Genomic DNA, 13,960 nt, shown 5'->3' on the forward strand with positions numbered 1-13,960 from the left:
CCCTGCCGCCAGGAGCGGGGTCGGTGCTTCGGTCCCACCTGCAGCCAGGGCAGCTCTGGAGAGCTGGAGGTGATCCCTGCCCGTCCCCTCCGCTCAGCTGGGTTCCTGCATCAGCTCGTACAGCTGTGCTCACCGTCCCCAGTGAATTGACACAGCATCGATAAGCAGCTTAATAGGAGGTGGGAAATAGGTTCTTAGTCACAGAATACAACTGAGAAACGTTTTAATGTCTCTCAGAAACCGAGTGTTTTTTAAAATCAGTCATGTTCTGCGTACACACTGACTCATTTTCCCCTCCTGATACATCTAGGCACGTAAACGTGACAAACATCTCACACGAGCTGTGACTGCCGTATTCGCTTGCATGGCGCGTGCCTGATTGCGTTGATGCAAATAACGGGAGCTGCTCGTTGTCTCTGTCGATGGCAGTGACGGGATCGCAGGCTCGGGGGGGCCTCGGGTGCCGAGCAGTGGGAGCTCCCAGGTGCAGGGTGGCAAAGGGAGAGCCTGGCGAAGAGTTTTCCTTGGCCCCTTGTGATTCTGGTGAGCAAGGAAGCCTTGCTTATTCTTGCAGTGTTAATAATGCTGGACGTAGCACCGGAGCGTCGCTGTGGGAGAAGCCGTGCCGCAGGCACAGCGCCGTTGGCTCACAGGTCATTGTAGGAACCAGCCCTGGTGTGTCAGGGCTGGGGAAATGCCGATGCCTTGGAAAGGTTTGCCTCAAACTGAAACGAAGAGTTAACTCAGACAGTGTAATCTCCAAGACAATGTAATTCTGCCATGAGCAAGAACAATAATTAAGTGCGTTTTCCTATGGATTTGCCCCATGATTGTGCGTGTCCCCCTTTCACCCCTGTGCCCACAAGGCTGGCAGCCCTTGCAGCAGTGTGCCGCCAGCCTTACTGAAACAGGCGGGAGTGTGAGATCTCGGAGCTTTTTAGATTTCCGTCCAGCTGAGTCTGATACCCACATACCTGTGGTCTAAACGTTCCCATCCGAGCAGGGGTGCCAGAACCGAGGAGCAGGCAGCGAGCCGTGCTCGTGGTACAGGCATGGAAACCTTGCGGAGAACCAGGCAGCCCAGAGGAGGCCTTACTTATTAAGGCAAAGAGCTGCGCGCAGATGGCATTTGCGGAGCACGTTCCTATGGCATGCCCCGCTGCACTTGCCCTGCTCTTTGTAGCATTCCTGCTTAGGTGTTACGATAAAGTTGTGTGGGCTTTTTTTCCACCTTTAACTGATGGGATCTCCACGACTGCACAGCCGAGGAGGGTGAGCGCTGCGCACTGAGCCGCTGCACGTCACAAGAAGGGCAATATTCTCAAATACAGCAGGGCACGAGCGAAAGGCACACCAAGGAAATTCTGCAGCGTGCCCCAGTGCCCTGGGGCAAGGTCAGCACCATCTTGTTGCCCTCGAACCTCGGTACCTCATTTTTGTGTCGAGATGGGACAGCCCGGAGTCACAGTGACCGTGTAATTAAATCCTGTCAAATCATCCTGGGTGTGTTTTAGCAGGTGAAAGGGAGGAACGATTTTTATTTATTTATTTTTAATAAAGATCTTGTTTATGCTGGGCCAGTTGTTTTTTCGTAGGAAATACCCTGCACTTGTGTTTCGGTTCACCTGTCTGTACCTTGGTACTCCACAACCCTTGCATTTCCCCATGTGCTATAGATTAGGAAGATGAAAGCTGAAGCAGATGCACGCTCCCAGCTCACTGCACAGATTTTAAGGGCAGCTTTTCAGCTGTTCCCTGCCTGCCTTCCTTTTGAGGAGTGCTCCTTGTCCTGTCATCCCATGTGTGTTGCTGTGAAGAAAACCATGAAGAGCTTCAAGCTGCTGGCCCCTTGCGTGTGCTGGGCAGTGGTGGCTGCACCTTGGCTGTCATCGCTTGATGTTTGTCACTCGCTTCTCGAGAGGCTGTAGAGTCAGTGTTGGTCCTGGTCATGTCCGAAGGTTCAGTAGAAGGCTTTTCCCATCTGCTGCTGGGTTGCTCCCTCATTAAGCCACCTTCCCTGATTGTTCCTTGAGCTTTGCAGCAGAATTTTTGGCAGTAGGGTCTCAGCAATCAAGTGTTAAGGATGCTCCATCGTCCGTATCGATTGATTTTGTTCTGCCTTTCCTTGGAGTGGCTGAAGGAGCCGTGCTCAGTGGGATCTGCGATGCAGGAGCACCTTGAACGGGCCGTATGTTTTCACCAAGTCACTTGAGAGTAATACTCGAGCGTAGAAAGCAGCTTTCCAAATCGCCATGTGTTAGCTGGCCTCCAGATCCAGCCCGCGGTCGTTCTGCTGCCATGGCAATCGCTGCTCGGATGCTTCCCACCCGGGTGTGATTTTGATGTGGACACATGTCCAGAATCCAAAGCAAATCTTCAAGGAAGAAAGCTAATGCACAAAAGCATTAGCCATTTGAGCTGCAGATGCTTGGTGTGCAAATGAAACCAGCATGTTTTGGGTATTAACACATAAATAATGGCAAAAAATCTTAGAGGTCTGGTAACGCGGCCAAACCAGACGTCTTTTAATCATGGAGTGATGTCCAGGAGCGTTGAGGCGCTGGTAGAAATGCCTGCTCAGATTACAGCCTTCGCAGAGCTCTGAATATAAGTGTGTCTGACGGTCAGTTTTCGCTCTGTTGAGTGTTTTTGCAACAAGTTTGGTCTTGTTTCAGATGTTCATGCTAACAGGTTTATTCTCACGTTAGTTAGACCTGTATGAATCATTTGGCTTGCTGCACTGCTGCTGCAGACGCGTTAGAGCATAAAGGGTGTTCTGTAAACGTTGCTCCAGGAAACTTTATCTGCTTGGCTTTCCATCCAGTGGCTTGGACTCGTGCTGGTTGTGATAAAAGTGATGCTACAGAAATTGAAATCGGGTCAAGTAAGTTGTCTCATGACTTTTTCTTTCTAATGTCTGGGTTGCTGACTGGCTGCACAGTATTTGAAGAAGCTGTTGCATCCTCTCCATTAGCCAACAAAAAAGTGGGATACTGAAACTCAAAAATTAACTTTAGTCCGTGTTCTTCCTCACCCTGACTTGTTCCTTGGTCTGATCGGTGGTTATTTCTCAGGCATCTATTCCTTAGATGGATATCTTTAAGAAATCATTCTGGGTTCTGTTTGTTCTTTATTTTTCTTGTTTTCCTCTGTAAATGTCCATATCTGGAAGTGTATCAGGAACATCTGGTCATCCTTCGGGCACCCCCAGTTCGCTGTTCTCTGCTGTGACTCAGTGGCCAGACAGCTCTCTTCTGTCCCTGGCTGCACCCCTGGGTATAAATAAAATGGGCCAGGGCACATGCTGTGACCCACGGAGCAAGTGGCGCACCCAGCTGGTGTCCCTGTGGCTAGACTTTCTTCTTCAGCCCCCCTCCCTTCCCAGGAACAGAGCTGATCACGCCAAAGCCATAGCAGGGAGCCTGTTAACTACTGAGTGGTCTGAACGGTCGCAGACCACTGCTTGTTCCTGTGCCCCAGCCCTGCCGCATTTTCTAGGGCAGGTGAAACCCTGCTGTTATCAAAATAACATTTTCTACTCGTTTTCTACTGCTCCTGTGCGATGCTGTGCTGCTCTTGTAGGGGATCCTCGCGGAGCACTAGGGCTGGACCTACGGGACGCGGTTTCACACGCAGTGTTGAAATCCCACTGGGACCTGGCTTGTGTCGTGGTCTGGCTGCTTTAAGTGTGACTGGTCTCAGAGAAAGCAGCCCGTGGGGCAGCACGGGGACCACGTTTCAAACTTCTCACTCTTCCTCTCCGCTGCCTGGGCAGTGCCAGGTGCCTGGAGAAGGCGGCTGGGCTCAGAGGGGAGCCACTCGGAGCCACGCGCCATCGCTCAGCGCCTGCGAGGGACAGAGCAGGGAACGAGCCTGGGATGCCCAAGGGGGGAGGAGGAGGAGGAGGAGGAGGAGGAGGAGGAGGAGATGTGCGACGTGGCTCAGCCCGTGGTACAGCCACCCGACCAGGCATGCTGGCAGAGCCGGCACGGGGAGGTACCATGGGGTGGGAACGGGCAGCCAAGGGAAGTGATGGGAAAGCGGGTGGAAACCGTGGGCAGGAAGCCACTTCAAACTGAACTGGAAACCAGTGTTTACTGCAGTTGCAGGAACCTATTATAGCTTTGTTTGTGATGAAGGGACTACAGCCCCATAGAAAACAGGGTTAGGAGGGACAGAGCTCGGCCTGTCCACGTTCCCAGGGCGCCAGCAGCGTACCTGTGCCGTTCCAGGCAGCTTTGTGCCGTGTGCTCGCGGACTTCCACCGACGGGGATGCTGAGATGCTGCCTAACGGAGCTGCAACTGGTGGTCAGATAAAAACATCCTGACCCTGGGGAGCTGTTAGCATTTTGGTTTGCTTTTTGTGGGGATTTTTTTGGTTGGTTGTTTTTTTTTTCCAAGGAGTCGTTTGTGTTTTTTTTTAATGACCCCAAATTGCTGAGGTTACTCTTGCAGTTCAGTAGAAACAAAATCTTTGCAGCAGACGTCCCCAAACATATTTGGGTTCAGATCGGTGGCTGGCAGCTGGTCTGGAGCTATTTTAGCCTGAAACAAATGAGGAGGAAGAAAGACGGCACAAAGAGTCTTAACTCTGACAGCCCAGGGTGCTCAGCGTGGTACAGACAGCTCAGCATACCCAGAGCAGCCCTGATGGCTTTTCCATGCGAGCGCTCCCCGCGGCTGGAGCAGTGTCAGGGGAATGCTATGTGGCTGCAGGACGGAGGTGTTCAGCAGGCTTCGTCAGCGCACGCTTCGTGCCAAGACATGGGCAGGTTGGTTTGAGGCAGCTGGATCCTGGCTGCTCCCCTAATTGGTATTTAAACACCCGATGATAACACCTGGAAGCATCCCAGGGGAGCGTTTGCAGGGGCAAGGCAGAAGCTGTTGCCTGCAGACCTGTGGCATTCTCATACTGAAGAGATTTGGGAGCAGCGATCTTCTTTCTCCTCTTGGGTCACTTGGCCGTTCAGCTTTTGTTGCCTCATGTCTGGAGAGCTTTGCCTAAGCTCACGTCGCTTTGCAAAATGAAATTTTTCACCAATAAAATTTGATCCCTTAGAAAAAGAAGGAAAAATAAGAGCAACGAGCCCAGGTTTCTGAATTGTGGCCTTTACTAAATTAAAATACAATCCAGCCTGACGTTTTACATGGAGAGCTTTATCCCCCAGAGACCGTGGTAATAAACTGCAGCTGCTGCAAAGCCAACGGGCCACGTGAGGGAGGCGCGGGGAACTGAGGCACGGGCTGGCAAGCGCACAAACGTTGTAAGGCTGCAAAATGTTTCGATATGTTTGGGGTTGCGGGAGATGCGGTCGTCAGTCCGCCGCAGCCATGTGTATTTGTTTCTGATTAAACGTGCATTATCCATGCTGTAAACGATGCGATCTGTTTCAGCCAGCTGCCAAAGCCACTATTTCATCTTGGAGGATCTTCTAATATTATGCTTCAGTAATGGCAGTTTTTATTAAGGAAAGTTTATTGATTTATAGCTTGTGAAAACATACTTTGCGTTGGGCTTTGGGGAGCTGGAGGTTAGATGGAGGTGGTTTGGCTACGCTGGATTATTAATCATATCAATGGGATTTTGTAATCCTTGCATTTGCACAAACGCAAGCGTTAGCTGGAAGGCAGCAGGATCCATCAGCTCCGCTGTAGCTAGCATGAAGCTGGAGCAAACCACAGCTCTCAGGTCAGCAGAGCAGCTTTCCAAGGGAGGCAATGACCTCAAAAAAAAAAAAAAAGTAACAGAAGCAGCGTTCAGAACAGATCTTGTAACCATTCTGCACCCAGTGGAAAACTTTCCGAGCTCATTGGCCCTGCCGATACCGGCTGGACAGGCGCATCGAGGGGAGCCCCGCTGGGAGCTGCACCCGGCCGAGACGGGGCTGGGGTCTGCGCGTGGAGCCGGCAGCCGCCCTCGTCACCTTTCCTCCTTCCAGCTCGCCTCTTGCACAGCTCCAGGGAGACTTGGAGCCGCAGCAGCAGCACGGGGCACCGGAGAGGTTGTCCCTGCAGCTGCCGTGCCAAGTGCCCGCACCAGCACAGCCACGGAACCGCAGGAACCTGGCGGCTGCTCAGCACCCAGCTTCCTGCAGCATCCCTGGTGGCTTTGCGTCTAAGTGGGAAAGAAGCGACCCCACAAGCAGCTGGCTTTGTTTTGTATTTGTTTTCTAAAACAAACAGGAGGACAGTTGCCAACGCAATAACAAAATTGGAGAGGTTCATAAAACTTCCTCTCTTGATTAAGAAGGGGGAGGAGAGCAGGGCTGGAGCTGCGCTCTAGGATCTTTTTAAATGGTGGTTGGTTAGGCAGGGGTGTTGATCAGGATCTCTGAAACAAAACACACCAAACTAAATGCCTTGAGAACTGTCTTAAAATAGTGCAGATCTTCCTGAGGTTGGCCAATTGGAGATAAAGAAGCATAAAATGTTCCCAAAGCATCCCAAAGCATCTATTTTCCTTTTTTTTTTTTTTTTTTTGGAAAAAATGTAAATAGTAGACTTTCCCTTTTGCTGGGTCAGATCCTAGCCACAGAGGAATGCAATTGGAAGCAATTAGGCCAATTTCTGACTTGGCAAGAGAAGTGGCTGATCCCCCTCTTGGCGCTGCGTTTCAGGGCTTCATTTTATCTAAACCTTCCATGAGGAACTTGGTTTTAATTATACTTTCCTGAACAACAGCTGTAAAAGTTTCTGAGCTTCGAAGGGAAGGCTCCTGCCTTCCATAGTCCGAGCGTGTTTCTAAAATCAAGTCCCTGGGGCGCTCCTGGTGCTTTGCAGCATTGCAGGGGTCCGGAGGAGTAAAGCCACGGCCGGTGCCCGGCTTTTCCTCATCCCTGGAGTGTCCGGCATGAGAGCAGGGGGCAGGAGAAGGTGGCTTGTGCAGGGGAAATCAGCCTGGTATGATGCCGTTTGTACATTCTCTCAGGTCCTATCTCACATATCCTGTGTTTTGCCAGCCCAGCTTGGCCGAGTCAGCTCTGACCCTGTCTGGGAGGCTTGCAAAAATAGCCAGCCCCCCTTGCTGCCCTCTGCCACCCCCTAGCCTGCCTGAACGTGCTGCCCACCAGGGCATGGCCGGGAGGGAAGAAGAGGAGACCTAGCAGGTGAATGGCAAGTCTGGAGGAGACATGGGACCCCCAGCCTCCCTCCACGAGAGGTCCAGGAGCGAGGGGTTACCAGAAACGAGAGGCACGCCCACGAGCTTTCTGTGCTTTTAAATTTCCCTTTAGAAGGCTTCCACATGCGGGGCTCGGTGCTCTCAGCAGGGCGCCGGGGCCTGGGCTCAGCGCTGGCTGCCGGGAAGGGAAGGCGTGCTGCTTTCCGAACCAGGGCAGCCGCTTCTGGCTCCTTACCGCTCCCCGGGGTCCTCCTCCCCCCCACACCCTGAAACGCTGTGACCCTGTTTAGGTTGTGAGAAGGATAATTTCACAAGCCCATGCTTCCGTGGCTGCAGTTTCTAGTCAAACTTCTGATCCCGAGGGAAATAAAGCAGTCCGGGCAACGCCGACAGCACAGTTCCAGATTTGCCAGGAAAAAGAAACAAAACAAAAAGCGCTGCGTTCCTACGGGTGGTGCAGCTGTTTCTCAGCATCCCTTCCTTAACCTTATAGCAGGTTGTACGGTGTTCATTCAAGAATAATCAGGAAGAGAAAGCCCTTTCTTGCGGCGTGTGAGTAAGCGCACGTTTGTCCTTTGGTGGTCTTGGCTCCAGTTTCCCTTTGTTTACCCCAACTTCTATTTCAAGAAACGATGGAGGGAGAGCTTTGCCCTTCACCTTCTGACTCTGACCTCAGAGTTTGAAGCTCTGGGACAGGATCTCCAAGCAGATGCATCCTTCTTCACTGCTTACATACACCACACAGTAAGAGAGCTGATTCTGCAGAAGTTGAAGTGGCATATTTAGTGGTTTTAAAGAAGGGGCAGTAAATGGAGGAGCAGCGATCGCAGAGACGACAGTGCAGGTGCAGCTGGAAGCACAGCAAAGGTTTCCGAGGGCGCTGTGGCCAGCAGCAGGGCAGAACCGGGCTGGAAGGAAGCTGCTTTCTGTTGGAAATGTCGCCGATGTGATGTCCCAGTGGCCTCTGAGAACGTTTGTCTGTCTTTGAGCAAATAACAGGGGTGTCTCAGCTAAGCACATACTCCAATGTTTGCTTGCAGAGCTTACAGTTCCCCTGTCAGGTACCTCTCCAGCAGCACAAGCGCGTCCCAAGTGCACAAGATTTCGGTCATCGTTTTGTTTAACTCATTTCCTCAGGCTTCAAAGCCTGTCTTTGTGCTCAGAACTGCTGCTTTTCATGTCACCCCTTTTACTTGGAGCCTTTTCTGTAGCTGAAAAGTGGAACTGTTTTGTTTTCTTTTTTCTCACTCAGGCTTTTTTTTTTTTCCCCTCTTCTATCATTATTTTTAAAAATGAACAGGATAAGCTCCTCCTTGCAATACCAGCACTGGCCTTTGTGCAAAACTCAAGAAAATATTGAGCCAGAAACTGATTTAAAATAAAATAAATATCCCTTCCTTCCCTGAAGGTAACAGCAAGCAGAGGAATGATCTGCTAATGAAAACTGTTTTGCACCTTCCATTATAGCAGGGCTATTTCCAGCAGCAGCTATAATGTCTTGTTCCCAGACCCAGGCTTCATCCAGTTCCTCTCAGCTTAATCATCCTTGTCACAAAAATACCACTTAACTGAAACAACATGGTGAGAGGCACCCGAAAATTGAAGGGTGAGGGAAGGACGGGCTTTTCCCAAGCACTGTGACTGCAAACATTTCCCACAACTCGGCGCCGTGCGATGCCCAGGGACAGGGGAGAGGATCCTGCAGGATCCTGCAGGTCACAGGCCACCACGAGGCAGCAACTTGTTTCCACCCAGCTCAGCTGGCTCTTGGAACCTGTCACCGCAGGATGCTGGGGGTACCCAAAGCTTTAAATGAGCCCAACATGAGACAAATTCCTGGAAGGAGAAAGCACTGAGCACGAAGAAAAATCCAGCTTTTGGCTCAAGAAGCCCCAGAGGTGCCCTGTGCTGGGGTGGAGAGTGTAGGAGGGAAGACGCGACGTGCTCGTCCTGGCACTGGCAGGAGCTGGGTCCCCTGGTCCTGACTGGTGTCTCCCTCCCCATGGAGAGACATGGACAGTTGCAACCTGAAATAATTCTTCCCAGTGTCCATCACAGGGAGGTTTTCCAATACAATAAACTAGACTCTGGTTTGTTATTTTTTTCCTTTGGTGTTCCTAGCAGCTATTTAAAATTATTCCTGTCTTACCCCACCCCTCCTTAGCAGAAGCACACCCCTGCTCTCTCTGCCTCTGGAGATTATTTGTTTCTTTGGGGGAAAAAAAGACAAAAATGACGTTTTCCTCCTGCTGGAAGTGCACAGACTTGCTTGGTAACCTGCTCAGGTTTTGCTTTTATTGCTCGGTTTTCACATTGCCTTGCCCTGCCACGTGTGGACTTTCCCAGCACTGTTCAAATACATTAGCAGGTGTGTTTGTTGAAATAAATGCAAGCTTGATATTAAGTGGATTACTTGTCGAGCCGTCTGTCATTGTAAGGGGAGTTGTCACTGAAAGGGATTAGCATAAAGTGCACAAATAACTTCCAGCAAGAGCCTTGTTAATCACTTCCTAATTCCCCCTCCCACCGAACTGTGGAGCCTGGGTCACTGGGCCGAAATTTCAGGGGAGCTGCCAGGCCGCAGGCTGGGGCAACGTCTTAACGAGGCAAGTGTAAGGAGCTCTGCTGACAAAAGACCCCAGAGACCTTCGCCAACACATTTGTGGCTGAAAACTGGAATCTTTCTAACGATACCGAGCACAAGAGGTCGGTCGTATGGTGACTGCTTCTCAGCGTGTAGAGGCTCTGAGCTTCATTTGGGAGCACGGCTGTTTGTGTCTGTTTTTGGTGGACGTCCCTGGGACAGTGGCAGGCAGGAGCATCGCCTGTGTGGTGCAAAGAAAACTTGTGCTTTCCTGCATGGAGAGGGGTTAGAGCCAGTAAAGGAGTCCAGGGCTGGGCCCGCTGCCATGGCTCAGGACCTGTGCCAGCACCCGGACCGGCTGCTACAGCTCTAGGGAGGGCGTGCTAATTAACGGCAGGGTTTGTGCATCCCTTTTGAGCTTTGGATTTAGCAGCTTCAGCTTGAATGTGCTTGAATGAGGCTTCGAACGTGCCGGGCTGCTTCGGTTCGCAGCCTTCGTGCGGCTCAAACCGCGGTGTCCCAGGGAGGACTGCCCTCCAGGCGGCCATGATGGCAGGCTCTGTTGGGAGGCTCCTTCCTGGAATCCGGGATCGGGGTTGCATTAGGGTAGGATGAATTAAAAGTGGGATGACTTGGAGCACACGATGTGTCACCACGTTCCTGCATCCTGACAAGCAGCGGCAGCTCTGGGGGCAGGCCGAGCGCAGAGCTTGTTGCTCTGGACTTGCCCTTGCAGCCCTCTGGCTGTGGTCGTGGCCTCGCGGCCACGAAGGCCAACAGTGACCTGGGCTGCGTTGGGAAGTGTTGCCAGCAGGTCAAGGGAGGTGATCCTGCCCTCTGCTCAACCCTGGTGAGACCCCACCTGGAGCATTGTGCCCAGTGCTGGGCTCCCCAGGACACGAGGGACACGGAGCGAGTCCTGAGGAGGGTGCTGAGGTAGCCAGGGCCTGGGGCACCCCGGTACAGGCCGAGAGAGCTGGGGCTGCTCAGCCTGGAGGAGAGAAGGCTGAGGGGAGACCCATCCGTGTGTATAAATGTCTGAGGGCAGGGTGTTGGCAGGATGGAGCCAGTCTCTGCAGTTGTGCCCAGCGACAGGACGAGAGGCAGCGGGCACAAACTGAAGCCCAGGAGGTTCCGGCTCAATATGAGGGGCACCTCTGTGCTTTGAGGTGACAGCACTGGGACAGGATGCCCAGAGGCTGTGGGGTCTCCTTCCCTGGAGATATCCAAAACCTACCTGGCTGCCATCCTGCGCAGCGTGCTCGGGGTGACCCTGCTGGGCAGGGGGCTGGACCAGGTGATCCCCAGACCCCTTCCCACCTCAGCCGTTCTCTGATCGCAGAGCTTCCAGGGTCCCAATTCTCCACTTCTCCACCCTCCCTGTCCGTCCCCGACACCTGCCCGGCCATCGGAGGCATCGGTGGGTGCGGGAGCGGGTCTGCGGCCTGCGTGCTGGGGGACAGACGGGCAGCAAGTGGCCACCCGGCATGGCGTTGTCTGCTGGGCTTAGTGGTGTTTTTAAACAGCACAGAGTACAACACAAGCACGTCTGGGCACTAAAAGCCTGACCCCTCTCCTCCATTGTAATGTCCTTCTTCTTGTGTTCACTTATTAAAAAGGCTGTAGGGAAATAGCTGGTAGCACTGGCAGATGGTTTGTGCTCGCTTGCAGAAACGGCACTGCTAATAACACTGGTAGCGGGACGTCAGGCTCAATTTCCAGTTCAAGAGACTGAAAAAGCATCAGACTGCACCTTCAGTTTGAGTAAACATCTGCCAGACGGAGAAACTTGCAGGAAGGAAGCGCTAGATGAGAGTGGTGCATCCTGCAGGACACCTGTGCTATTGCTGTTTGGCTTTGGCATTTGGAGGAGAAAGCTGTCCAGTCCAGAAAACCCCATTAAAAACTGCGGTTTACCACAACCAGGCCCTGTAGGATATTACAGTGCCAAGCAAAACTCTACTGTAACCTCCCCTGTGCATTAGTTGGCCCAGGTCATTTTTAGTGTATGAGCAACGACAGAGCTGAGAGCTGCACCGCAGCGACTGGGATGTCGATGGGGAAAGAAGAACCTGAGGCACGCTACGACCAGTGTGCCGAATGTTTCGGCTGCCGAGGGCTCCTCTCCCTTCCTTGGGCAGCTCTGCTGTGTTCCCCTCGCTGTAGTGAAGCTCTCCTTTGTAGGGGAGGTGTCTGCTCGTGGAGAAAAAACGGTTTGTGGTTTTCAGACATCCACCGTGAATACGCAGAGAGCTCAGTGCATCTGGTCCATTAATCACTCTCACCCGCACCGTGCATAGGACAGTGGTCAAAATCAAGAAGAATAATTTGATTTAAAAAGGAAACAATAGATTAGTTTTGGTCCAAGGAATGGATTTCAATTCTGGGAACTAGGATTTAAAGATCAAGGTTCAGTAGTTTTTAGGTTAAGGAAAGAAATTAAATCTGAAGTACTTCAGAGCAGCAGAAGCAATTGAAAAGATTCAGGCAGGAATTGGTGAATTGCAGTTTGGGCGTGGGAGGTAGCACTGTGTAGCTTGTTGTGAGCTTGCTGCTTGTATCAGAGGTAGGAAACTGCTGCTACGTGGCAGCTCCACGATTCTTGAATTGAACTGTTAATTCCTGTGGTTACTAATTCCATTTTTCTTTCTTTTTTTCCCTTCTCCCTTCAGCATGAAAGACTTTCCAGGTAAGAGTTTTGTTTCTTGGATTTTTTTTTCTATTTAATATTTATCAGTGGTACTTTTTTCTATGGCCTCAGGGGTTCCCAGTACTTCAAACCAATAGCATAAGCTGAAACTGCTACTGGCCATTGGGTACTTACCTTAGCAGAACTGTTGAGCCAGCTTGCTTCCAGCCTTTTCTCCCCAAATTACTTACCAAATACTCTGTAGAGAGACAAACCCTCTGTGCCCCATTAGCAATGGAGCCCATTCCCACCATGCAGATGGGAGATGCACGGGAAGTTACTGCCCTGTTGGGGTTCGGGCTGATACCCACTGGACTTTTCCCAGTTGTTTCAGTGCTGGTGCTCCCTGCCCTCGGGCGCTGCGCTGCAGCAGGAGCGTGCTCAGCAGTCCCAGTGCCTGTGCACGGCCTCGAGTCCCAGCCTGGCAGGCTCAGACAGGCAGTCCCGACGTGGTCGCTGCGCCATGGTGCTAGATCCTCTTTGCATTTTAGGTTGGAAGCAGCTACAAACCCTGCTACTGCCAGTGACTCCTCCTCCTACAGCGATCGTGCCTCCAGCCGCTCCAGTGCCTACACCCGGAGGGAGAACCGGTTAGCTGCCCTCAGCAGCAGAGCAGAAGAGGAGAGTAACAGGGACTATAAAAAGGTAGGGTATTAGATGAATTATTGTCAATGCATGCACCTTAGAAGCTGCCTGTTGCTGCAGAAACCTGCACTGAGAGTCTTCGGCAAGAAAGAGCAAAATAATTTCTTTTCATTTTCTGTTTCCATTGCCTTTGGAAATGACTCTAGCCTTTTTCAAATGCAGCAGCTCCTCAGAGGGTCGAAAAAGGACAAGGGGTGAAAGGACACCATGCGAAGTCAGATATCTGGGAAGGGGGAGTGAGAAATGAGGCTAGAGAAATGTTGGGAGGGATGTGTGAAGGAGCAAGAAAAGATGTTGCCAAGCACTGCCAACATGACCCAAGTATGCATACCCAACAGAATTATTTTTTGCTGCTCTAACACTCCAGAATTTTTTTTTCTGAAACTTTCAACATAATCCTTGAAAGCTAATAGTATGGACTGCCATGGCTTCAGGGTTTATATACACATCTAGTATCAATGCACAGACCGTATGAAAAGTAATCAGTTCAAGATGACCCAAATTGTGAAATAAAAAGTATGAAATAAAAAGTATCTGAAAAGCCTTCGACAGTAAGCAGCACTCCACTCTTCTTCATGAACACAGCTGTCCAGAAGAGGCAGGCAGTATGCCCAGTTCGTCCTCGTACAGTGATGGAAATCCTGTGGGTTTGAAGGAAGTAAAGCAAAAAATCCATTTTCATGCGCCCTAAAATTCTGTTCCTTTCTCCTCCTCACTGAAGTAAAAGCACAGAAGAGCAAGCAGGGTGTGTTGTGCTGAGAAGCACAACAGAATCATAGGTTTAGATACATCCGTGCATGCATAACTTAGTACTTTATTATGCTTGGTGGTTTATCTAAATTAAAAGCACCGCTTTTCTTTGCCTCTTGGCTTGTGTGTGTGAGCACCCTACAAAATTAACCAGCTGTTTTCCTGTTCCAC

At 51.3% G+C, this 13,960-nt stretch overlaps 1 protein-coding gene across 10 annotated transcripts in view; it reads left to right on the plus strand.

The window, feature by feature from the left end:
* Positions 1-13,960, plus strand: part of PPP1R12B (protein phosphatase 1 regulatory subunit 12B) — a 119,613-nt gene that overhangs the window by 90,934 nt on the left and 14,719 nt on the right. For all 10 annotated transcript variants that reach the window (XM_040536301.1, XM_040536303.1, XM_040536302.1 and 7 more), the window contains 2 exons: positions 12,378-12,394; positions 12,886-13,039. In XM_040536301.1, coding sequence (XP_040392235.1) covers positions 12,378-12,394; positions 12,886-13,039 — 171 coding nt within the window. The remainder of the gene's footprint in view (positions 1-12,377; positions 12,395-12,885; positions 13,040-13,960) is intronic.

This window comes from Cygnus olor, chromosome 24 (assembly GCF_009769625.2).
Source record: "Cygnus olor isolate bCygOlo1 chromosome 24, bCygOlo1.pri.v2, whole genome shotgun sequence".
NCBI classification, from domain to species: domain Eukaryota; kingdom Metazoa; phylum Chordata; class Aves; order Anseriformes; family Anatidae; genus Cygnus; species Cygnus olor.